General features: G+C 39.8%; 2 protein-coding genes and 1 long non-coding RNA gene across 4 annotated transcripts; all 3 read left to right on the top strand.

The window, feature by feature from the left end:
• The first annotated feature begins 534 nt into the window (after positions 1-534).
• ccdc39 (coiled-coil domain 39 molecular ruler complex subunit) lies at positions 535-13,545 on the top strand. Of its 2 annotated transcripts, XM_062404717.1 has the most exons (24): positions 535-724; positions 2,603-2,722; positions 2,838-2,984; positions 3,074-3,232; positions 3,330-3,422; positions 3,557-3,685; positions 3,844-4,035; positions 4,159-4,262; positions 4,353-4,485; positions 5,243-5,437; positions 5,543-5,707; positions 5,797-5,934; positions 6,602-6,810; positions 7,001-7,124; positions 7,277-7,436; positions 7,520-7,626; positions 8,668-8,808; positions 9,086-9,265; positions 9,435-9,523; positions 9,679-10,524; positions 11,845-11,995; positions 12,130-12,207; positions 12,288-12,364; positions 12,544-13,545. In XM_062404717.1, the coding sequence occupies exons 1-20, from the start codon at positions 638-640 to the stop codon at positions 9,851-9,853; spliced, it is 2,847 nt and encodes a 948-aa protein (XP_062260701.1). In that variant the 5' UTR covers positions 535-637; the 3' UTR covers positions 9,854-10,524; positions 11,845-11,995; positions 12,130-12,207; positions 12,288-12,364; positions 12,544-13,545. The 2 variants fall into 2 exon arrangements, with proteins under 2 accessions (XP_062260701.1, XP_062260700.1); XM_062404716.1 differs by having other exon boundaries at positions 9,679-11,995.
• A 738-nt stretch (positions 13,546-14,283) lies between these two features.
• On the top strand, positions 14,284-15,053 carry LOC133968585 (uncharacterized). The gene is made up of 3 exons (XR_009924113.1): positions 14,284-14,313; positions 14,775-14,879; positions 14,960-15,053. It is a non-coding gene; the product is annotated as an uncharacterized LOC133968585 (long non-coding RNA).
• Positions 15,054-15,238: 185 nt separating this feature from the next.
• LOC133968583 (sodium- and chloride-dependent GABA transporter 2-like) lies at positions 15,239-25,027 on the top strand. Its single transcript, XM_062404719.1, has 15 exons — positions 15,239-15,285; positions 18,779-18,981; positions 19,152-19,286; positions 19,388-19,528; positions 20,617-20,701; positions 20,788-20,920; positions 21,098-21,232; positions 21,580-21,683; positions 21,767-21,891; positions 21,986-22,098; positions 23,262-23,399; positions 23,648-23,750; positions 24,345-24,445; positions 24,550-24,720; positions 24,820-25,027. The coding sequence occupies exons 2-15, from the start codon at positions 18,792-18,794 to the stop codon at positions 25,015-25,017; spliced, it is 1,872 nt and encodes a 623-aa protein (XP_062260703.1). The 5' UTR covers positions 15,239-15,285; positions 18,779-18,791; the 3' UTR covers positions 25,018-25,027.
• Positions 25,028-25,990: the final 963 nt, after the last annotated feature.

Consider the following 25,990-nt stretch of genomic DNA (forward strand, 5'->3'; position numbering starts at 1 on the left):
TTATTACCTGCCTACACAACATAAATACAGATAGGAATTCCTTTTTTGATTTCTCTTTCACAAATCAACTTCATTAATCGAAAGCAACATCCTAACAAATACTAAGTTCATATCCATAACATTCATAATAATGTTAATAAAACGTTTATTTTTTACTATTTCTGTTGATCATTCTGAAATATATTATTATAGTCCTGTTGAGTGCTATAAACTTTAAGCAAAGATGTCTTTGGTTGTATTAAATTGATCAATTCACATAAATATGATCCTAGATGATAATTTGCCTTCAGACAGACACAGTGTGTTTAAATTGAGATGTGACAGAAACTCCTGTTTAAATGTCTTAATGTCAGACCACTGTATAAACAGAGGTGTAGAAATGATGACTGCAGTACCACGGACGGACAGTGTGAGGCGCTGCTGCCGCGCTGCTGCCTCCCAGTGTCATCCATATACAGTCTATGGTGGCAACACAGTTGATGGGCTCGTCCCGTTGCTACGGGCGACAGACAACAGACATCAGACAAACAACAGACAGACAACAGACACCAGACAGCAGCAGCAGATCTTACTGTGAATCCTCTGCCTGGTATTGGTTCTCTTATTGGCTCTGTTGTAGCAGAAGACGCGGAGCATCATGAACTCCGTTTTATCGGACGTGAGCTGGGACGAGCGCTTCGCTTTCCCCGAAGTTAACGCTGAGAACCAGGCTGTGACAGCGGAGGTGAGTGACAGGGTTAGCATCAGGTTAGCATGTAGCTCACTGAGCATCATGACAACACTGATCAGACAACTGATGAACATTAGACATTTAAATACAGAGTCTCCAAACTATACTATCTAAAACATGACTCAATGCATTTCATGAAACTAGACGATACTGCTACTACTGATACTACTTCCGCTAACAACACCACTACTACTGCTATTACTACTATTACTGTTAGTACTACCATTACTATTAGTTGATTTCCCTACGTGGATCAATAGAGTTATCAATCCATCCATCCATACATCCTATCTACTACTAATAATAAACTTTATATATATATATATATATATATATATATATATATATATATATACAGTGGTGGCCAAAATTATTAGAACACTAGAGGTTGAAGTTGTTTTTGTTGAATCGGCCATTAAAATACCCATTAAACGAATACAATATCTACAAAGTCATCAATTATGCTGTATAAACCATAGAATAGAGCCATCATAAGGAGATTTAGGTAATTTTCCTTACAAAAACAAGCTAGGCCTATTTCACTGTCAATGTTTAGACCGCCATGATGCCACCAATTCACACCAGAACCGAAAGGGGAGAAGTAGAAAAAAGAAACTTTCTGACAGACAAGTGAAGCATCTCAAAATTCTCAGTCTTAAGGATCGAAGAAAGACCTCACGAGAGCTGCGTGATGAGATCAACACCACAATGACTGATGGTGCAACAGTGTCTTCAAGAACTGCGCGACGGAAACTGGGAGAAGAGGGACTTGTTTGCAGAGTAGCAGCAAAAAAAACATTACTGAGAGAGAAAAATAGAGTGAAACTCCTGAAATGTGCCAAAGAACACAAGAAATGGACAAAGAAAGATTGGTATAAAGTGGTGACTGATGAGTACAAATTTGAGCAGTTTGGCAACAAGCGAAGAGTGTATGTTTGACGGAGGGTGGGGGAAAGATATAAAAATGAGTGTCTCTTGCCAACAGTTAAATACGGAGGGGGCAGTATTATGGAGTGGGGTGCCATGTCAGCTTCAGGAACAGGTGACTTAGTGAAAATTGATGGCACAATGGATAAGAAGGTATACCACAAGCTTCTGGTGAGGCAAGGAGTACCATCTGGGAGTTGTCTTATTGGGCCTGGATTTTTTTTCCAAGAGGACAATGACCCTAAACATTTTTCTAACTATTGCTGGAACTACCTGCGACAGAAGGAATCTGCTGGAACATTGAAAATGATGGACTGGCCCCCTTAAAGTCCAGACCTGAACCCCATCCAGCAAATTTGGGGCGAGTTGGAAAATAAACTGGACAGATATATTGTACATTCAAAGGAAAGCCTTTGGCTTGAGTTGCAGAAGGCATGGGATAAAATTAGTGTTGAAGTTCTCAGGAAATATATTGACAATATGCCAAAGAGATGTGCTGCTGTAATTGCTGCAAAAGGTGGAAATACCAAATATTAAAGTTAAAAGTGGATAATAACACTGGGACTCACTTCATCTGTTATTTGTTTGTGCTCAGAGCAACCATCTGCATGTTTCATGAACATTATGAAATTAAATCATGTTTTGGAGGCAAAAAAATGTCAATTTTGTCGAACTAAAGGTGTTCTAATAATTTTGGCCACCACTGTATATATATATGTATCACAGTCCATACAAGAAATGCAGCTCAAAGTGCTTTACATACAATATAAATGAAAATAAAAACATGTTAAAATGTAATCCAAGATAAGAATAGAAAAGCTTTTAAGAAACAATTAGAAAGATGAGAGCAAAAAACACGCAAAGTAAGATAACAATAAAAACACAGACGATATTTATAATATTTATATTTGCTTGTAATCTTATGACATTTTCTACCGACAACAGATTCGTAAAAAAAAAGCAAAGCTGGAACAACTGGAAAACAAACTTGAGAGCTACAAGGATCAAAAGCAGTTAATGACCGAGTTCCTCAAAAATGGTCAACAAGAGCTGGAGAACACTGTGGTAAGTTTATCAGAATACAATACACATGTATTCCGTGTCAGGTGTGCATCTCACAATTGGGTTAAAGTAACAGGGCCATTGTATTGCTTTGTTCTCTGTTTTTTTATGCACACAGGCTTTATGTAAGGCCAAGGAAAGAGAAGAAGCGTTGGAGAAACACCTCACAGCCCTCGCAGAGAGGGAGACAGGTCGCCTGGAGCAGGATACGACAAAGATGGAGAATGAGCGTCGATCTTTAGCAGAGAGGAGAAACATGCTGGAGGTCAGTACCAATCCAGAATATAAGAAACACCTTTAGCTGATGGTTTCATCCTATCCTCACAATGTACTGACCTTCGTCCATATCCTCAGAATCACATCTTCAAGACCAAACAGAAGCTGGAGGAGTTTAGGGACCAGATGAACTGGGACCAGCAGACCATGGAGAACTATTTGGAGGAGTCAGCACGTCAAGATGAGGACGCAATGGCCATCATGAAGTACGCCCAGCAAGATGAGCATAAGATCAAGGTGAAGTCAAAAGACAGAGAAGTATCTACAAGCTAAACTGCCCTTTACAAGTCTTACTCCTCCTGAGCTAACAGCTGTGATACATCCTCTGTTGCAGTCACTCACTCTGGCAATAGAGAAGAAGACACTGGAAGCCGGTGAAAAGCGAAAAGCCGTTGACAAGGAGTTGACTGAGACCATATCTGCACAGGTACAAAAAAAATACCTCAGACAATGATATCCAGTAAGAGGTGGTGGCCTGGATTCAGGGGATGGGATGGTTGGGGAGTTTCTGTGAATCCTTTAGATTATTCCCATAGAGATAATCATCTGCTCTTCTTACAGATTGCTTTGGATAAGATGACAGATAATTTGCAGCAGACTCACCTGGAGACACAGCAGCTGATCCACCAGTGGGAAAACACGGTCAAGCAGATGAATCAACGTGATGCTGAGATGCAGCAGTGTGCACTGGTAAGGTCTTTAACCATTGCACTTTGGCTGATAAAAGACAAACCCATATATATTAGCCTCTGAACAGTAGAAGCCATCAGAATGTGAATGCCGACTGAACAGTACACTTGACGAACACCCTGTGTTTGAACTCCGGTTTTGTTACTTCACCCGTTCAGCAACTTGCCGAAGCTAACCAGACTATCAGGGAAAGGAATGCCACCGTTAAAGAGAGGAAGCACTTGCTGGATGATCAGAGGAACAACAACAAGGAAGCTGAGAGGAAGATGTCTGGAGCCCAGCGGCAGGCTGTGAAGCTGCGGCAGGATTTGAAGGAGCAGGAGAATAACTGCAGAGCGCTGCAGGATGAGGTCAGCTACTCAAAGAAAATCAGCCAGCAACGAAGAATACACGCTCAAGGAATGTTACAGCTAATCTAATCTGTATTCTAACTTTGTGTTGTTGAGACTGATTCTAATGCTTGCTAATTGCAGCTGAATAGTTGCAAGGGCGCACGAGACAAAGCAACCTCCAGTGTGAAGTCTGTGACGACCAACATATCCAGGATGAAGAAAGACTTCAGGGATAATGACGAGAAGTGAGTGAAATCTGACAACATGTCTCTGTGGATATATAACCACTGTAGAACTTCATAAGCAAGCTCTGTCTGTATATGTGTGTGTTGTAGACTCAAGGAGGCCAGGGCGTATAACACTGCGCTGGAGGAGAAGCTTAAAGAAGTGACTCAGATTGCCCTGAGTGAGGAGGAGAGAGCTGCTCAGATGGACCAGTTTCTCAAGGATGAGGACGAGGAAATCAAGGTGGGCAGCCTGATACAACCTGGAACTGATAAACTGCTCTGGGGTCAGGCTGGACAGAGTGGTTATTTACGCTAGAGCATCTTTTTTAGTTTTTCATTTCAGGACTTTCACATCTTAAGTCACTTTTTGAAAAAAAAAATGGCTGGTAGTTCAATTTAAATATAAATCAACTGTAAAGTGAGATTAATTATATGGAAGAGATGTATTAATAGATGCAAGAGATGAAATTCAAACTGACAATTTCTTCTCAAAGCAACACAGGAGCAAAATGACTAGGACAACATGGATCTGATAACTACAATAACCTCGGCCAGAATTTATCACTCCGCTTGGTTGAGGGAGAGACTAGAGATAACCACAGTCCCTTTCTGCCGTTTTGCAATATAATTGGACGTTTCCAGGGTCATTCAAGGAGAATGTCCCCCTCACTTTTCAAAATGTTACTAAGTCAATAGTGTAAACTAAGCCTGAAATTAATTGTGAACTTTAACTTTTTGTTGAAATCACAGGAAAAGCAGGATAGATAATCTCATACCTCCACCTTTGTTTGTTAGCATGGAAAACACAAAAGCTACTTAACCAATATCTAGGAATTAATATAAATGTAGGGTAAAACTCCCCCTACCACCCTCAAAGCATACTAATAAAAATGTTGTGTTTCATGAATCCCTGTTAGAATCTATAAAGTGCTCAAAGTATCACAGCTTTGTACTGTATTAGTACTTTGTAACCCTGTGTTTCCTGTGCTTCGCTGTAGGAGCTGGATTTGCAGCTGCGTGACTGCAGACATGAGCTGTTCCGTCATAAAGAGCATCTGCAGGCTCTAAAGACCAAGGGGAAGGATTCTGTCGCCTGTGTTTCCAGGAGCAAATCCACCATCACCGGCCTGGACAGCCAGCTGAGAAAACAAGAAAAAGACTTATTGAGACAGCAGATGATCATTAATGAGCAGGTGAGATTACACAAAAAACTAAAACCTGTTTTAGCCTGTCTTTTGCGAGACTTTGCAACATCAACAAATAGCTGCTTATTATCCTCTCGCTTTCCTGCATCATAGGACTCAAAGGTCATCAACCTGGATAGAAAACTGGCACGGCTGCAAGGGGACGTCCAGCTAGATGAAAAACAAGCGCTAGACATGAATATCGCTGAGCTGACCAAAGCCCTGGAAGAGAAGAAGAAGGCAGCCAACATGCTAACCAGCATTCTCAAGGAGGCTGAGGTCAGTCCCACTGCTCGTTCTCTCTCTGCTCTTTCTAAATGAAATAATGATATCTGACACATCTCTCTCTGGCTCTCTCTCTCTGACAGGAAGATATCCGCTTATTGAAGAAAGAAATGGGAAAGTCAGAAGCTCAAAAGAGAGATGTGACCGAGAAGGTAGAGGAGCTCATGCTGCTCCGTGTTACCAGTGAGAAGGAGCTGAAGACACTCCGGCTCAGGAAACAGGTGATGCGCTGATGATACAGCAGATGTCATGAATTCACCTGAGTAGTTGACATTTAGTTACCACCTCAGGACATCCTGTATTCAAACTGTGTGCAGGAAATCAGACTTAAATACTTTGATCGGAGGTTCTGTCACTTTGGAAGAAAGCTCCCCATTTTTGCTCAGTTTGATTTGAATGACAGGAATTCAATTAAAGATTATTTTGATTTTTTAAAGTGACGGTATCATTGACTGTTGAATAGCTTTTCATATTAAGTCTGTTGGCCTGACTAAATTAAGTATTTTAACATCCTATGATTATCTTTTTCATTGAATAAACTTTTGATAAATCAACAGGTTGTTGATTTTAAATGTTATCAAATTGTATAAAATGTGAATCAGACCTCGCAATGCCAAAAGTGATATTACGTTGTTTGTTTTTTTTAAACACAACATTCACACTGATTGTTGTTATGATTGTCAGTTGATTAATGGATTAATCTACTATTTGTTTCATTTCTAGGGATGCAAATACAATTTCTTTTCATTAAATAAAAAACAGACAATTTGATAATGACAATAATCATTATTTGCAGCTTCAATTCTAATTTTAGTTTATAAAAACTTAGCAGTTGCTTACTGTGACAATGTGAACAATATTTGTGTTTGACCTCATGTTCCTCTGCAGGACGACTTGGTGGAGCTTAACATCTTGAAGGTCGAGGTCAAGCGCATTAGAGATCTGCTGTACGACAAGACGGACACTGTGCTGTCGTTGGAGAAGAGAAAGCTGGGGCTGCAGAAAGCCTTAAAGGAGAGGGAGGCTGAGATCAAGGTCTACAGAGAGATGCTCGGCCAGAAGCTCAAGATCAGCGAGCAGGAGAGACAGAGACTGAGGTGCGAACAACACCAATTACCTCGAATCTCATATACTAACTAAGTCCGATAGTCTGAGAGGTGAATGTAAAGTGGTCTTGGTACTCTGAGGCCTTGTGTACAAATGTACCACTTGGTTTTTAAGTAGCTTCTCCTTTGGTAAATGTTTTACAAAGAAAGTCACTACATTTTGTGACTGATTCTGTTTCAGTGCTGAGCTGAATGAGAAACTGTCCAAGATTGTCATGATCAAGAGCCGTTTTGAGGTTGTGACCCTTTCGATGGCAGTTCCTGAGGGGGAAGAGGAGAAGACACTGGCCTACTATATCACAAAGGTCTGAGGTCTACACACACACACACACACACACACACACACACACAACCACCATCGTGTCACATTCAGAGTCTGCTGAAGCTAACCGTGATCACATTGTCCCTCAGTGCCCACCAGCTCCCTGAATGACTGCGGTTTTGTGCTTTTCACCAGGCTGCACAAGAGAAAGAGGAGCTCAAGCAAACGGGAGACGCTCTAGATGCTAAAATACACAAGATGGAGCTGGAGAACAGCGCTCTGGAGAACACCATCCAGCTGTTCAACAACAGTAACTCAATGTTTCGCAAATCTCTCAACAAAGTCAATGAATCAGGTACGTATGACGGGGTTGACAGAACAACTTCAGAGCAACAAATCAAAAACAACACACCAAGTAATTCAGGTCTTTTGTTCCAGGTCCAGAATACCAGGAAAAACTGAAGTTAGAGGAAGAGTTAAGTGCAGCTGAGGATACATTCAAGTTCAAGAAGAGACACGTCCAGGAGCTGCAACAGGACCTACAGGTTAGTCCCGTTTATAGCCGGTGTTGAGCAGATGAAGTAGAAAGATGTAACATTTAACCCTAACCTCTAAATAAATAACTCAACCTGAATCATAAAGTGTCCCATCACAAGTCTCACAGAAGATGTCTACTGGAATTGCATGTACAATACATTCTCAGAAGAATCAAATTTGTTGTCAATAATTAGCATCTATGTTCTGTGATGAAAATCTGCAAAAAATATTTTTCGACTGCATAATAGGTTTCAACCACACTTAGTTCCTTGTAGTTGTAGTAAACAAAAATCTTAAGTGATGTGTTGATATCTCTGACCAAGAATTCATATTTTTTGGTATTAGATTAGGGGGCAACAGCTATTTGTAAATCCATTTTTAAATATGTGTGTTAAGTCCTTCCTAAGTCTTTAGCGATAAAAAGTTGATCACATCTAGTTTAATGCTGTTTCAATTCTGACAAACCTCTTATTAATTTTTTTTATCAATAGTTACCATATCAAGATTTGTATCCCACAGTTTATTTTGTGTTTGTGTTCTACACAGCAGGGTTGTCCTCTATTGTCAGCCAAGTGACTCTTCACCTTTAAAATACCTACATATTTCATGCATGGTGGTGGGTTCTTTTTTAATTCTATGACAGCTTTACAAAACTTGGATTAAAACATTTGGATATATGGCCAATACACAGTCCTACACATTAGGGTCATTGTAGCATCACAAGCTGTACCCAGGGGTTAGTCAGGTGTCAAAGGCCGTTAAAACTCTTTTTAATTTCCACTAAAAGTCCAAATATTGTTTCCTCTTGAGAATCACAATGGTTTTCTTCCTGTTGCATAAATTGGTTGATTACAGGGAGTTTTCAGTATTTCTGTTTCAGATCATGTCCATGATATATTGTTAATATTCTTAGATATTTGATATGGCTTCTTGCTTCATTGTTTCTTAAAAAAATGTTTCTAGTCCTTTGCAGTTTTTTTTATGTTTTTCTCGATGGCTGCTATTGTGTGGTGACGTGTCTGCTTTTGTGTACCACCCTCTGTTTCCAGGACATGAACAACACCTTTGAGAGTCTGCTGCAAGAAGAGCAGGTTGAAAAAGATAAGATGGAGCACAGACAATTACTCATCAGCAAACTGATCAAAGAAATCACCTCCCAGCAAGAGAAGATTGACAGGGCAACCAAACAGGTTTGATGTCCAACTGTAATTGTTTGGCTAACCTTACTTTATATGTTTTAATATTATGATAATTAAAAAAATCTGAACACGACTACCTTATTTTTATTTTCAGTTTAATTGAACATTTTGAATCTGAAACAAATTGTTTGTGTTTTTCTCTAGTTTGGCTCAACCTGGTATAAATAGGGTAGACTTTGCTCTGGTAATTTTTAGTAAATAAAGGAGGAATGCTGTGTGTGTGTTTGTAACCTTTTAATCATAATAACATTTCCTTGTGCTTTACCAGTGCTCCAAGCTGACCAAACAGATCCGTGCAGCGAATAACACCAAGTCTGAGACTTTAGAGGAAAAAGACATTAAACTGAGGGAACTAGAAGAATTCAACAGGAGCATCGGTAAGATGCTAAATGAAGCCGTGGAGGACAAGCCTGATCTCAGACCAGTGCTGGAGAAATATTTCCTGCAGGTATAAAACGAAGAGCTGTGAATTGTTTTTATATTCAGATGTATATTAAGCATTAAACGTGCTTGGCTTTGCTTTAGTGTCAGTAATGGGATTTCAACTTGAATTGTGTAGAGGTTTTAGTGACAAAATCCGAGTTCCTTAACCTTTTTGTTTCTGCATTTTCTTTCAGGCCAATCTGTCTTTTCCAGCTCCTTCCTCCACGCCCACCAGCCATCGCAGCTCCAAGACAAACTCCGCCCGCAGCTCTGCCTCCCTCAGGTCAGACTCTCTCCTCAACAGACCTCATACTTATCAAATCTAGTTTAGTACCATTAAAGGTCTTGTTTTCTTTATTGTCATACAAAGAACTGGAGATTTCCCAGTGCTACTCCTCCTCTGTACCTTCATGGTGCTGTTCTCTCTCTGTATTGAAGGTCTCCTGCATCTTCAGCCAGCAGCAGCCCCAGGGCCTCTGCACTTCATTCTCCCGTGTTGAAGACTGTGGAACTGGGCTTAGACATGACTGTGACCTCCCCTCCTCCCACCAGCTCCAGACGTTCCAGCTCTGCAAGTAGCAGCACCAGCAGCAGGAAGTTGAAGAACTCCTAGTTGTATAGAATTACTGTGTCACATCACTCAATGGACACAGACTGTGAAATGTTTGGCCTTTTTTAGTTGAAGCAGTCAGGAGACACACACACACACACACACACACACACACACACATCCATCTCCAATAATCAGGCTATGAAGAACTGAACTGAATACAACATACAAACCGTAATCACATACATCATCTGAACTCAAAGAACACCAATCATTATTTCATTTGTTTAATCAACGGAAACTTAATATCATGATTTGGAAGTGACATGGCTGCTGAACTCTGTATTCTCCATTTGAAAGTACTTTGGAATAAAAGTACTTGAAGACAGTATTTGTATTTGTACTTATTGTTACAGATTATCACCGAACTTACAAACTTACATTTTAATCAGGAGAGACTTTTTATAATGAACATAAATATATTGTGACCAGAGGAATAGACTTTGGCACATAGACCCCAGCAGGAACAAGATGGAAGCAATCAAGACTTAACCTGGGTCCCTGGGCAGTGGTGGTGACGAGGGATGGAGCGTGCAGTCTGATGAAGGGCTTCTGGTTGGAGGGTTTAATTGGAGATGATGTATCCAGAGGTGAGGTGCAGGGTCAGAGACGCGCCTGACAGCTGAATGACAGGAGGGAGACAGAGACGACTTCTGAACTTTGAAAGCTTATAGGTGATTTACTCTCGGCTGTGAATCGTTTACCACAAAAGATCCACAGACAGGACTCATATACTCACCAAATCAGTCGGTGTAAACGTCACCAAAATACAATGTGATAGTGCAAACAACAGTAGTGTGTTTTGTGTTTAGAATAGAAATGGATGTATGTGCATTGTTTGCAAATGTGAATGTCAATGTACATGTAGGAGAACAACCGGTTTGTGGTACATACATGACACTGTCAGCTATTCATGAGGCTGACAGCAAAGGGAAATAACCTGTTCTGAAGCGGTTTCGGTGTACGGTGGCTGCCAGAGGACAGGAGGTGGAAAAGGGGATGTGTCAGGGTGTTAACGGATGATCTGGCGAAGACAGGGGAGATGAGCTGAGGTCTTATAGAGTGAGAGGTGGAGTGGATGAGGAGATGAATGTCAGATGCGCAGGTACCCCACAGGAGGCTCCCCCCAGCTCCGGGTAGAGTCACACAGGGAAGGAGAACCACTGACCACAGGTTCGAAAGCTTTGTCCTAAGAGGGTGAGAGGGATACTGCCAGCTTCCTGGTTACTGTGTCCACCACGCCCTGAAGAGAAGGCAGGGGAAATCCCAATGATTTAAAAAAAAAAAATCATAATAATATCATATAGCACTTCTCAAAACAAAGTTACAAAGTGCTTTGCAAATAAATAAAGTAAAAACACATAAAAGTATTACGAAAACATAAAAACAAGTAATGAAGTAAAACACTAAATATGTGACAGAGATTTAAGCCGGTAGAGTTTGTTTAAAGCTTTGATTTAAAGGAAGCTTCGGACTCAGCTGGCCTTATTTCCTCAGGCAGCGTGTTCCAGAGCCTCAGTGCTCTTATTTCAAAAGCTCTGTCTCCCTTAGTCCTTTGCCAGGAGTCTGGAGCAGTAAGAGGGCCAGTGCCAGAGGCTGTCGAGCAGGTGGTGTGGAGATAACAGTCCAACCAGTAATTGCCTTTCCTGCTGTTCTCCCTGTTGCAGTACATTTCTGCGGCTGCTCTAAAAAAAGGATGGATCTCCAACAAGCTGTCATTTAGCTTTGCAAGAGCAGCTATGTCTTTTTCAGTGTTTTCTTTGTACTCATTCAGCCTTTCATTCATTGGTTAGTCAGTGGGAGGATTTTGATGGTTAATGAAGAAGCAAATCATAGAGGGCCATGCTTCCCCGAACTAGAACGGTGCATCACATTTTTTTGAACAATGAACCCTTTATTCATATCCCTTTGATTTCTGCTTGAGTTGTCCCTTCTGTACCTATTGTTGTTACCATGACACACCCTCTGAAAAAGGGTGTCAATTCCTCACACAGGACAAAAGCAACCAGAGGTCCTTTGGAGGCAGAAACGACACCTTCCCACGACAGACTTCACGCTGAAAACACTGAATATATACGTAAAGCTTCGACATGCTGCTGCTGATCGTACTCACTGCAGGTTTGGCCTCGGGGGCCACCCAGTCAAGTGAGTACAAAGACAATTGACAACTGGAATATATATGTAGATATATAAGTAGATGGAGACAATTTGAGCAAATTTGTTGAGCTGAAGTGTTTCGATGATGTAGATTTCAAATGTACTTTACTTTATTTGGAAAGTTTCCCCAGCGCCGTTTTCCTCCTTTACTTCGGGGACATCCACAGCAGAGACTCCAGATTCTGCTCTCACAAACAACAGTAAGTTTGATCTTGCACCTTGAAGTCCAACATGACTTTGGACGGCTTTGAACTCATGCCTCGTTTTGTTTGTGCCACAGTTGTGGCAATCCTTCAGACGACCGTTCACTCCAATCATGAGTTAAATGAAACGACACTGGCTCCAATCTTAACTGAGGTAAAACCTGTTCTTAGGACGACTCTCTTGTTCACGCTGAGTTTAATATCAATTAAAATGTCTGTTATCAAACATTTATTAAACTTCTGTATGCTGATTGTGTAGTGCACACTATAATAACAACAACAGGTGAACCAGGACCTGAATATGATGAGTTGATTTGGATTTGTGTCTTTCAGCTTTACGAAATCATCCAGCAGGGTCAACCAGATAGGAACTTCACTCTGACTGTAAAGAACATCACTAGAGTATGAAAAGGACTCATCTCAAACGTTTCTGTGTGTTTCTGAGAGTTAGCTCACATGTTTCACAAGGTAATAAAAAATATAATATAATTTGAATACGGATAATCCTCTGCTATTTATAATCTATGTGTCAAATTTTGGATTTTGGAGAACATTACGTGTGTATTTCTTTCACTTGTTAAAGCAACACTATGCAACTTTTTTACCATATAATAGCAGCTACACAATGGGCTCACTGTGATGTCTCACTGACTTGGAATAGGGAGAATATTGCAGATTTCATTCCTCTTCCTGAACGCCTTTTCTTGCTCTGTGTCTTTGATGAGTAATCTCCTGCGAGATGTGGATCATTGACTGATAGTCGCAGCTTCAACTGCCAGAATCAGGCCTATTTAAAAACCTGCATTAATCTCTGAAAACAAGCAAGGAAACCTTTTAAAATATCAAGAATTGTGAACAGAGTTTGGTGTAATTTGTCACAGCAGCAGGTCTTCTGGTTCAGGATCATGAGAAATATGTGTTTAGGAATGTTTCGGTTCATAGAGACGGACAATGATCATGGACATAGAGCCCATGAGAGATAATCATCACGTGTGGCTGCAGTGGCCGTTGCTCACTAAAAGCCTTCAAAAGAGCCTCCAATGATTATGAGTGACATATATTTATATATTTTTGGAACTCAAGCCACTGTACTACCGAGCAGTTTTTTGTTTTTTTTTTCATATTGAACATAAGTTTCAGATGCACTGTGGAACACACATGAAGTTCATTCTAATGAGTACATTTTAAATGGTTGAAGGTGATCTCTCTCTCACACACATACCTGACACTACTGATGATTCTCCCTTCTGAAATGTGTTCTTCCTGCCATCACTTCCGTTTCATTTTTTTGGTCTTTTGGATTAACATGAATCAAAACAATTTTCTTCAATAAATATCTTGCATTATTTGGACAGTGTGTGACTCTTATTTCAACAAACGACTTCTCATTGTAGTGAGTCACACATGCTACCTAGTTTACGATCTAGTTGTCATGGCATCAGTCCTCATATCTTTTGATCAGTAAATATTTATTATTTTGCCTAAAGGCAACAGTATTACCTTCACAACAATAACACAAAAGGTGACGACTTGCACAATCTTGGCACACTTTGCGCCCCTTAAAACCAATCAATGATACTTTTACTGCCTCAGCCATTGCTGCTGACCATGTTTATCACTTAGTGGCTTCATTTTACCATCTTCAAATTATTCTATTTCAATTGAAAATGAACCATGTCACGGAGATAGATCTCAAACTGGTTTATTGAACATTTCACTATACTTCACTTAGTGATATTCATCGAATCTGAATCGAGTAGACAACCCTTGGGTCGGTTAGAACAGGGGATTGGCAGAATGAATAGGCAGCTTAAAGATCTGCAGAAACAAATAACTCATTGACTCCATTTCAGAATGACCCCAGGCAAAGGGAAGACCCACCCAAAATTAGTATACGACTCCTAATGAAGTGCTCCATGAGTGTGTTGATGAGTATTTGTGTGTTTCAGTGTTCTGACGGTCAAATCAGATTACAGTAACAGACTTCACGCTCCAGTGAAAACTGAGGAGGGAACATCCTGACACATACAGAGGGGAGGGGATCTCAGTGCATTCACTTTCCTCCTCAGGTTTGAAAGTTCCGCAGTATCTTCTCTCTGAACGGTACTGTAAACTCTAAACTTAATGTTCTTTCTTTGTCACACATCACAGTCAATTCAATATTTGTAGTTCTTTTTAATCTTTCAGTAAAACAAAACAAGATGTGAAAGAGTTATACTCGTTTTCTTTTTAAAGCGAAGATCTATCAAAAATGAAAGAAAAAAAAAGATTGCATCACAAGAATCAATATTTGTGAAGTCAGATTTACTTTCTGGTGATAACAGTAATCACATCTCACTTTGTATTTCACCTTTCAAGCCCAAATGCTTATACGATAGATATTTACTGAGACACATTTTATATAACTACAACCAATTTGAGTAGTTCATACTGTAAAAAAATGCCGACCAGAGTCATTTCTTTCAATGTGTTCATTGACATTTACATGTGTATGAAAGTTTTGTAAGTTAGATTTCTGTTTCATCACTGTGTACCGGCCAAATCGTATGTTATTTTACTTACAGGTTTCATGGCGATAAACAAAATCTGAATTTATCTTTCACTCTTGGAGTCTGATGCTCCTGGGAGTGACCGGCGTGCGCGTGCACACCAATTACTGCCATTCTCTGGTATTTGTCATGATTCTTGTTAGGCTGATTTGAGTATTTCTATCTATTCATTTCCTGAATTTTTTCTTTGTTACTTGCAGGGCCGGTCTTTCCTACAGGCGACATAGGCGGTTGCCTAGGGCGCCATTCAGAGGGGGGCGCCAAAAACTACGCAGAGCAAAAAATAAAATAAAAAGGCAGAGTTTTTGGCGCCCCCTTCTCTATGTGGTATGGCCAAAAATATTGTATTTAATTACTCTGACAGTAATTTAAGTAGTTTCATTAGAGAAATCAGTAAATGACAGCAGCACTCAGGTGGAACGTTTGGCACGGGACCAGTTGCACCCCGTACTGTCAGATGCAGTCTGGATGAGGAACTGAATGCTCCGTGTCGTTCCTGCTGCTGCTTCCATCCTGTATTCTACAGGTTAGTAGTGAGTGAGAGTCACCTACGTTAGCTCCTAGAGCCTCGCTTGATCACCACGGGTGTCATTGAGACGTGTTGATGTTGTTTTGATTTTCTACTTAGACTGGTAAAACTTAAAAACTCCGCTGGGCAGTGAGGAGAGACACTCGCGCACTAGGTGGGCGGGGCTACATTCGCCTGTATAGGTGTTTAATTTACCTGCACGTCGTCTTGCAGGCGGGTCGCGATAGTATATTGTTTACTTTACAGTGTGTAGTTCAGCTCCGACACACACAGACTCTGTAATTCATGTATTGTTATTGTGCCTTATAAAGACCAGTTATAAGCTAATGTTCAATAGGTCTATATTGTAAATGTTTATATTTCTTTATGAGTGATGATGTATATTAAGATGTTTGGAGGAAAGAGACACCATAATAATTGAATGTATGTTATATGCACTTAAAAATGCAGTTACACTCAAAGAAATGCTTGTAATTGAAATTGTGTTTAATTTGAATAAGATGCAGTCTGGATGTGGAACTGAATGCTCCGTGTCGTTACTGCTGCTGCATTCATGCTGTATTCTGAAGATATACTTTAATTAGATTAATTTGAAAAAAATTGATCTAACATTAGGTTAAAATGAGACAAAAATTGAGATACGAACCTCCTTGGTGTTGTCAGAACATGCTAGCACATTGAGGCTTATGGTTAGAGTGTGTGTGTCCAAGCAACTTCGACGAAGAAAGAAATTATTTTGTAATAAGTTTTCTTGTGGGGGGGGGGGGGGGGGGGCGCGCCAGGAGTGAAGCTTGCCTAGAGCGCCAAATGTGCTAGGGCCGGCCCTGGTTATTTGCAATTATATGTATCATTTTCTTTACTCATACACTGTACACTCTTGTGCACCTAAGTGCAAGCCAAGTTTCCAACCTAGGATATTTCATTATTGATTCAACTGATACAGTTAAACATAAATTTAAAAACTATCTAACAGGCGAAGGGATTTATTTGCTGGCAGCAGAGCATACAAGCCTCTTGAATAAAATTAAAACAAGAGGTTATCCAACAACTGGAATTAAGAGTCTACGGTCAAAACACGAGAGCACAAGGGAAGACAAAAACATGATCTTTGAAATGTACTGAAGAAAATTGCAGGTACGGTAGTTTTAGATGGTATTTCCATGTACTTGTAGGTCAAATGTGTTTGATGTGATTTAGAGAATTAAATGTATAAATTGTGTGATCTCCACTAGGTGGAAATATTATCATTCTCATATGCGTCTGATATCACAGCACATCATCTTTAGTTAAAAAAAAAAACTAAAAAAAACAGAAGATGTTATGACTTGTTAGAGCAGGGAAAGCTATTTTGTAGTTGAAGAGTAACTTGTTGCATAACTGTCTAACACCTGAAGTGTTAGGGTTAGTGTGACCTGTAACCTGTCTCTCCTTTCTATTACTTATTGACTGTCCAAGAACTGAATGGAAACGTATGCAAATCATTTATTCCTGTGTGTAAAATCCTGTCTCAATCTGCGCCTACAGAACCAGTCTGAACTGGCTCAGACAAACAGCCTTAGTTCTCCTATATAAGATCCTTGCATTTTAATGTTCTGCATCTTCACTTTGAGTTCCCTGTGACTCTCTGTGTTGATCCTTTCTGCAGATAAGCCCTTATGGAAATACACCTGCCTCTTGCAATTTCCGATTTCCATCACAGTAGTTTTACCAGTGAACAGAATACACAAATTATCATTAATATCAATGTTACTATTTCTGATGAAAGGACGTATGATGGTGAAAACTCCCTGACACTGTTCTTTCATAAACTACCAGGTGAACATTTTAACATGGTAGTTTATGGTAGTATATGGCAGAGTTTCAGTGAGTGCATTACTACTACTACTCCCCCACTGACCTGCACTTTAACACCAACACTTATTTTGGAGTTAATAGGATTTCCCCATTACTTGAAGTTTACATTGTATATGTTTAATTCGCTCAAGAGTTTATGAGGAACATTTTTATCCCTTGTGTGTAGTTTTTAATGTTTTCTAAAAGAAAACTGACGCGATTGATGTTTTTTTCAACCATTTTCTGTGAAAATTATAGAAAAATAACATATTTTCAATTACTGCACACTTTACACCCCCCAACACATTCATATTACATATTGTTCGGGTCCGAGGGATCCACTGGACCCGAGGGTAAAGTAAGTGTTGAAACTGTTGGTATATCTGACTCAGTCCTCCTCCTACTTTCGCCTGCTGTTAGTATGAGTGTATGTGTGTGTGTGTGTGTGTGTGTGTGTGTGTGTGTGTGTGCTCACTTGTATGTGCATGATCTTTGGCTTCCTGCACCTGTTATCCATGCACAAGGTTGCAGCAGTGCTACATTTCAAGCATACATGTCTTTGCTCCCACATTCCCGCACATTTTAACCCTGTGTCTTTGGAAACCATTCTACATTTCCTCCCACTCTATCAGAGCTTTAAATTGGGGGTGGGATGCAACAATTGATCAAGGTGATGAACGTATTCTCTGTTCAGAGGACCTTAGAAACAACAACAGGGAGAAGCCTTGAAAGATGAGGAAGAGTTCTCAGAATATGAGGATCACATTTCTATAAATTCAGAGTCTGACAGTGAGTTTGAGGATAAGCTTGACCAGCAGCCAGCTCCAAATAAATCCCATCAAACGACAACCACAGGACCAGGTCAGATCTTCTGCCACAAAGCCAATGTCAAAAAGATGACAGGGTCATCTCAGACACTTGGATTGTGCCCGGTTCTGCCAATTTACTAAATTGGAGACAATCAATTTTGTGGGGAAACGAAACAGGGATGGACAGCAGTCTTCTTAACTACTGACGTCACTGCATCTCATGTCTCAAGAGGTCACCGTGGATGTGATGGACAAACTGTGGCACAGGAAGCATAAAATAACCTCATCTCAGTTTGGACCGCTAAGGATTCACCAACGCTGGCTGTGTCTTTCAGATCATTGGTTTGGTTTTACAGCCAATAGCTGTTATTTGTTTTTAGATGACTCTCACCATTCTCATCTTTTCCAGGTTTTCTCTGAATGTCCAGCATCTAACAGCAGCCATTTGTCTGTCTGCCAATTGAGGGGCTATTAGGCTACTTTGAGCTGCTGAACTTAATGCAGCTTGACCGCCCACTTAGCCTAGTTAGCCTTATTACTGGTTCACAATGAGTTCTGCAATGGGCTGGCTGAAGAGGGATCCACCAATTGGAGCTTTTGTTGCTCAGGGATTGAAGCACACATTCCTCTATATCATCTGAAGGAGCCTTGAACATATAGTGGAGTTGGTTAGCGGCTGAAAGCAAAAATTATGAATTATGTTTTTTGTCAAAAAATGATAATTTCATTCTGTATCCATAGTCTCTAAAAAGTTGGTGTTATATACTGTGAATAGTAAAGAGGTATCTAAAACCAAAAAAGTATCTTAAAACTCACTCATTTTGTTCAAATGTAAAATCCCACAACAGTTGCCCTGTCCAAATGGAGCCAGCAGCGAATCCAGTGAAGGAGCTGATGAAAGATGGCAGTATTCCAAATCCTCCCACATCAAAGTGTATTGAGAGAGGCCAGTGGGCCAACAAGACGGAGTTCTTTTTGGCAGTAGTTGGTCAAATCATTGGCCTGGGAAATGTTTGGAGATTTCCATATCTCTGCTTCAAAAATGGAGGTGGTAAGAGAACAATTGTCAAAATTCTAATCTGTGAAAGTGAAATTTGGGGAAGACAGGAAACTTAGTTCAATCTGCCTCAATCATCAGTAATACTTGCTATAATGTTGTTTTTACTCATAACAGTTGTGGTTTTTCTCAACCAAAAAAAATAACCTAATCATTTCCTTTAGGGGTTTTCCTGATTCCTTATGTTTTGTTCCTGGTCACTTGTGGAATCCCCATCTTCTTTCTGGAGGTGTCTCTGGGGCAGCTTACTGGTCAGGGTTCAATTACATGTTGGAGGAAAATATGCCCTATACTTGAAGGTACTGTGAGTTCAGTTGAACAATAATACAGAAGAGTTGATATAAAATTAAAATTTGTATTCTTGTATCCTATTTTCCAATTTGATGACATGTGTATTTAGGTTTAGGCTATGGCGGTCAAGTACTTATGCTTTACAATGCGATGTATTACATCGTCATCTTGGCTTGGGGATTCTTCTACCTCTTCTCCTCCTTCAACTCCGAGCTCCCCTGGGTCGGTTGTAACAACACCTGGAATACAGGTGAACATACACAACCAACTCTACGACATATTATGACTGTGTTAAGTATTTAAATGTTGAGTTTTTGAAAGTTCAGTCTGGTAATTCACAGATCAAAAAACAAATTAATCCTACTTTCAATTCTTAACATAATCTCTGCACCATAGGTCCGTACATTGCTGTCGAAATCTACACCAGTGAGCCACACTGTAAAACTGGCCGACATTTCGCTTTATTTCCCACAGATTTATTCGAATTCTGTATAAAACGTTCACATGGATTGAATCTTGGATGTTGAGCTACAATCACAGATGAATTAATTAAAAAAACTACTCAAACACCAGGCAGTCACTAAGGCCTTTGGCCTCAGTTAAGGCTCTCCTGCCATTAGTGCTGTTCATTTCTATCCGGTTTTGTGCAAATTACTTTCATTTTTTTTCTCTTTAGTTCCCAGCATCCTTTGGCCTCTTGAAAGGATCTATATAAATTCAAGCTATTATTATGATTAGGGAATTTTAGTGGTCAAAGGTAGAGGACCCGATGACCCGACAAACCATGTTTTTTTTATTGCAGACACTACATCTCAGGAACACCTCCAGAGTGTCCTTTCAAATTTTGTACAAATATTTATTGGACTCATGGATGTACTGAATTTTGTGGTTTAAAGGTCAAGGTGGCCCCGCAAAGCATTTTTTTGTTCTCTTGATTATTTTTAAATGTAATATGGAGGGACTAAAAGTTCAATGGGTGGCAGAGACACAACCACAAGGTGATAATTCCAATTTGCAGGACAACAGTACCCAGCACTATTTCCTCTTGTTGGCTTGACATCTGTTAAAAACTGTGCCCTGATGTTTAAGGATATTAAAAAGATCTTGATGCTTCACCAAGGGCTAGGGAAGATGACATGTGTCAAAAGACATGGCTGGTTACGAACTTCTCATGGGTTGTCACTGACTCATTCATGCAGTAGAACATAAGAGAAAATATGTATTAAAGAAAATGACAGGGAAACCGTTGTTTAAGACATTTCTCACGAAGACATTCAATTCTTAAATTCACTGGAGCATAAAATGTCAATTTAACCTCTTACTCTTTTCTATTACAAGGGGAATGTGTGGATTTTCTAGTCAATCATTCATCAAATAATCCCAAATCTCCAAATGCAACGTCTCCATTTGAGGAATTCTGGCAGTGCGTATTCACTAAAACTCTAATTCATATTAAAACAGAAGATACATTTTACAGGAAATTGTGTCTAAATTGTATCTTATGTTCAGGAGAAGAGTCCTGGGTTTGTCAGGAGGAATTGAAGAGATGGGTAGTATCCGCTGGGACCTGGCTGGATGTCTTCTGCTGAGCTGGATTATTTGTTACTTCTGTGTCTGGAAAGGAGTCAAGTCTTCAGGAAAGGTGAACTTCCAAAAATGTTTGTCCGACAACTCTAAGGAGCTAAAACAATTCCTGTCTGAAAACGACAGTAACTCAAAGATCTCTGAGAGCTTAACAAAGTTCGATTGTGAATGTAATATGTTAGTACTGTTAGTATTTTGTATACTCACTGTATCTGTATCCCTCCTCCTCTCTCAGGTCGTCTACTTCACAGTCACATTTCCTTATTTGATGATGATTGTGTTGTTGATCCGCGGTCTGACTTTGCCAGGAGCTTTAGATGGTATTCGATATTACCTTTCTCCTGATCCGACACATCTGGCTAATCCTCAGGTAAGACAAAAATGTGAGCAAATATAAAAACAGTCTGCATCACTAGTGGCGTTACCTAATATTTTAAAATACCAAACTGTTCTAAATGGTTCCAAGTCTTACTGCCACCCTTCTCAACAAGGAGGCTGAATGCGACGGATTTATTGCCTCTACTGGTCAAACATGAGATTGATTTCAAATCTTAAACAAATTAATTATACATTAATCATTGAACTGCTGAACCAAATTTAAACTCTGGGCTTTAGTGGATGAGCCATTGCATTTTCAAACATAAATGATCAAATGAAAATGTGTAAAAAATAGAATATAAAGAAAGGACACACTAAGAAGTTTTTCATGACGTGAAGGTGTGGATGGATGCTGCCAGTCAGGTGTTCTTTTCTTATGCTGTGTGCACTGGCTGTTTGACATCTTTGGGAAGTTACAACAAATACACCAACAACTGCTACAAGTAAGGAAAACATGTTTCTCTCCTCTATTTTATTTGTTTTGTTATTTTCTATGACTCAACTAACGTATCTATTGATTCTACAGGGATGCCTTTGCCCTGTGCTTACTGAACAGTACAACCAGCTTTGTTGCTGGCTTTGCAATATTCTCCGTCCTTGGCTTCATGTCCTATGAGTTGGGTGTTGACATCTCAACAGTGGCTGAATCAGGTATTAGTTTTTCAAGCTCTAATTAATGAATGAATGAATTAATTTGTGGCTGGACATATTTTGTGGTCTACCTTGTCCTTTGTGCCACTTGCAGGACCCGGCCTGGCATTCATTGCCTATCCTCGAGCAGTTGCAATGATGCCATTACCCCAACTCTGGGCTGCCTGTTTCTTTCTTATGATTGTCTTCCTTGGAGTGGATAGTCAGGTAGGACACACCAATGGACCAGGACTTGGTCACATCAAAACAGATGGTCTCCCTCCGAATCAAACTGAACTGGATTGGAACGTTTGTTTTCTTAAAAACTCTATTTGGTATAGTTCTGCCTTTAGCGTTATTGCAAGATGTTGAGACAGCATGAAACAATAGAAGAGGAAAGAGAAGCAGAAGATAGCTCCCAGGATTGCCTCCAGTCTTCGTCTCCAAAGATATTTGGGTGAAAAGGATGTTAATTTAACAAAAAGAACTACTTCATTTTAACCATTCAAACCCCTTTATTCAAAATAGTTGGTTAATACAATAGCCAAGTATGTAACAAACCAACATCAGAATGACTACAAACCAGACAATGTGAAATATAGGTAGATGTAGCCCAACTAAGTGATGACGACAAGGAGTAACAGGTGTGAGAGGTTCCCTGAAACCAAGGTCCAGACTAATGGACCAAAAAACTTTTTTTCCAACCAGAGGAGTCAGTCTTGGTCTTGATCAAATTGAACCATGGTTCAGTTTATTTGAGGTGTGAAAACTAACTTCTATTGCATCGAACAATAGAAGAACAAACAGAAGTGAAACTCTTTCTGGTTTCTCCAGAAACAGGGTTTCCTAGGCTCACAGGATTGCTTGCCTCTGACTATTTAATGTTTGAATGATGTGTTTGGTGAGTGGTAGTCAAACCATAATGCTGTTACAACAGCACAAATGCATTTTATTCAAAAAAGTTAGCAAATTCAAAATCTGCATAAAAAATGCGCCAACATCACACACATGTTCATATAGACCAATCAATCACAGATGTTGACGACAGGAGTAACTACTGCATCACATATATATGTTTTTGGTGCGCTCCCTAAATTGTAATGTGAAATTATATTTTAATCTATCAAATGTAAACACTAAAAACTTTGTCTGGACCTTGGTCCAAACTCTCATCTGTGACAATGCTGTAAAGGAGTTCAGGATGAAGTAAAATCAAACAAAGAATAATTGTAAAGACAAGCATCTGACGGCTGTGGAGAACTGTTGCTGAATGAGTTGAGTGTCAAATGTAGCACTGCCCTCCTTCTCAATGCAGTTCTCTGACATCACAGTCATAGTCTGTGTTAATGTCACTAAATGGAGCTCTAATCTATATTCCTTTCTACCCACAGTTTGTGTATCTGGAATGTCTGGTAACATCCATATCAGATATGCATCCGTCCTTCTTTTTAACTGGTCATCGACGTAAACTACTCCTGCTGGTCATCTGTGCCGTGTGCTTAGTCATCGGCCTCTGCATGGTCACTGAGGTCAGTGCGGTTTTGTGTGTCTGCCATTTCAGATAATACAAGAATGACCTCTCTGTGTTTGTCTGTGTGTTCTGCTGTTTGACTGTTGGAGTCCTCTCAGTATAAGGAGTTAATGAAGGGTCACAATAATAAAAAAGAATAGGTGCAAAGTCTTGCCTCCTGCTTTACATACAGTTGATCGATTTCTATACAACTTTACTTTTCTCTTTAATAATGATTTTCTCTCTCTTTGTTCAAATGAACCACAGGGAGGAATCTATGTATTTCTGCTTTTTGACTACTACGCCTGTTCCGGTATCCCATTATTACTTCTTGGCATTTTGGAGACCATTTTTATAGGATGGGTTTATGGTGAGTTACTTTGTTTTTCAAATACAAATAGCTACTCCATAATCCTCTCACTAAATACAGAATGACAATTCCACTTCGCACCAGTACAGTACCAGCATCACCAGCAGATGGAGACGTCACATGTGGCCTTGACATCAGTGTTTCGCCCACTGAGGACTTAACATCTAGAAACAAATAGAAAAGTGTATTTCTCTCTCAACAATCATATTCAAGGGGATGATTCCACGCAGCACCATCGATAGCACCACACATACGTTTAGATCCCAAACTTCTCGCGATGTTAAAACCATAATTTGATTGTTTACAGTTTTACTGGGGGAACACCAACCCAGAGCAACAAGAACACAATGCTAGCTGGGTAACGACAGAGTCATAATTATAATAATGATTATAATTGTGACTTACTCACTAAAATAAAAACAGGTGGCTCAGTTAATATCCAAAACTATTACTGCAGAACCCCCCCCCCCCTCCGTACATATTGCAACTTAGACTATTAAATATAACTCATACTTAACTCTAAAATGTTGTTTTGTTCTGTTTTCACTCTCCTTGCCATCTATACTGATTATCTAATAAATGTCTGTCTCCAAGGTGCTGATCGTTATTACAATAACATCAGGGAAATGATTGGCTACAGACCTTCACTTTACATGAAATACTGTTGGAAGTTCATCACACCATGTTTATCTGCTGTAAGTAAATGAAGGAAACTTCCTTTATTATCTACATATACTTCACTGAGAAAATATAAACGAGTTTTCAGTTTAGTGACCCAGTTGTGTTTCTCTCTTCATAGAGCGTTTTGCTTTTCTCTGTGATCAAATTCACCCCTCTGACATACAACAACACCTACCACTACCCATGGTGGGGCCATGTCCTTGGTTTACTTCTGGCAGCATCTTCAGTCCTCATGGTGCCGCTGTGGTGTCTCTACAGTCTGACTGTCACTCCAGGAACACTAAGAGAGGTACTCTAAAGATCGAATATGTCAAACATACTGGGATATTACACCGTCTTCAGTTTGTTGTGCTGTTATTATGGATTGATTGTGGCTCTTTCCCCATAGAGAGTGAAAATGGTGACCGCTCCAGCAGATGACATGTTTAGGGCACCAGGGGAGACATGTACATCTACAAAGTGTACTGTCAACAAACCCAAAGATACGGACTTAGATGAGGCCTCCAAAGACTTGGGAGAAGGCCTTCTACATGGAGAAGGCCCAACGGTAGACCAAACAGAGAGACAAGTCTACATGGGTCAATGAAAAGAGGCCATATGAGATGGAACCTACACCACCCATTCCTACAGTCAAAATCCAGCGCAATGGAGGGAGTTACAGTGGAAGTTAAATAGCATCATGATTTAAGAGGCAAGTAACAGTCTCCAATCAATCAGTGTATGAATCATTTGTTGGGTGGAATGCTAAAATTATTGTTTCACACATTTGTAACAGTGATTGTACTAATAATCATCTAATAATATATTAGTCACACAAGTAGGGACAATGATATGAGTGATATTAAAAATGCTTATTGAAGCTATGTTTGATATAATGTATGATAAAACATTAATCATATTTAAAGGTTCAGTGTGAGGAATTTAGTGATATCTAGTGGCAAAGTTGCATGCTGCAGCTGAATACTTTTACGTAAAATATGCAGGAATGTGGGAGCAGAGGTGATTGAAATGTACAATTTAACATTTCACATAGTCCTGGGTCCAGTGGAACCAAACACCACACATGTAATATAAATGTGTAGGAGTGTACAGTGTACAGTCACTGAAAGTATGTTCTTTTATATGTTCATCACGAGAATGAGCCAAGGCCAATGAGTCTCAGGTGTAAAATAATATTTATCGCATTATCTTTCTTTTAGCAAACATTGAAAATAGGTCCCACAGACCCGAACAACATACAAGGGTATAGGAGGTATCAATGAAAATTACGAATGGATTTCGGATAAAAACTGCAGTATTAAAAAGTTTCAGACATGAACTCTGGAAGAATTACAAATTGGGTCCTCACATTTTCCAAAGTTATAGAACGCTGCAGGAGATTGTGCGTGTTCACAATAGTAAAATGTCTTTCAGGAGGGGAAGGTGCCTGCATAGAGTATGCCAGAGACAGTAGGTAACGGTGGGAATGAATGTATTGTTCTGTGTCTGGAACATATATTCAGTGTATGCGTGACTTATACACTGCATCCCAAATGTGTTGGAGAGGAAATAGTTTTATG

The sequence above is a fragment of the Platichthys flesus genome, chromosome 14, assembly GCF_949316205.1.
Source record: "Platichthys flesus chromosome 14, fPlaFle2.1, whole genome shotgun sequence".
NCBI lineage: Eukaryota > Metazoa > Chordata > Actinopteri > Pleuronectiformes > Pleuronectidae > Platichthys > Platichthys flesus.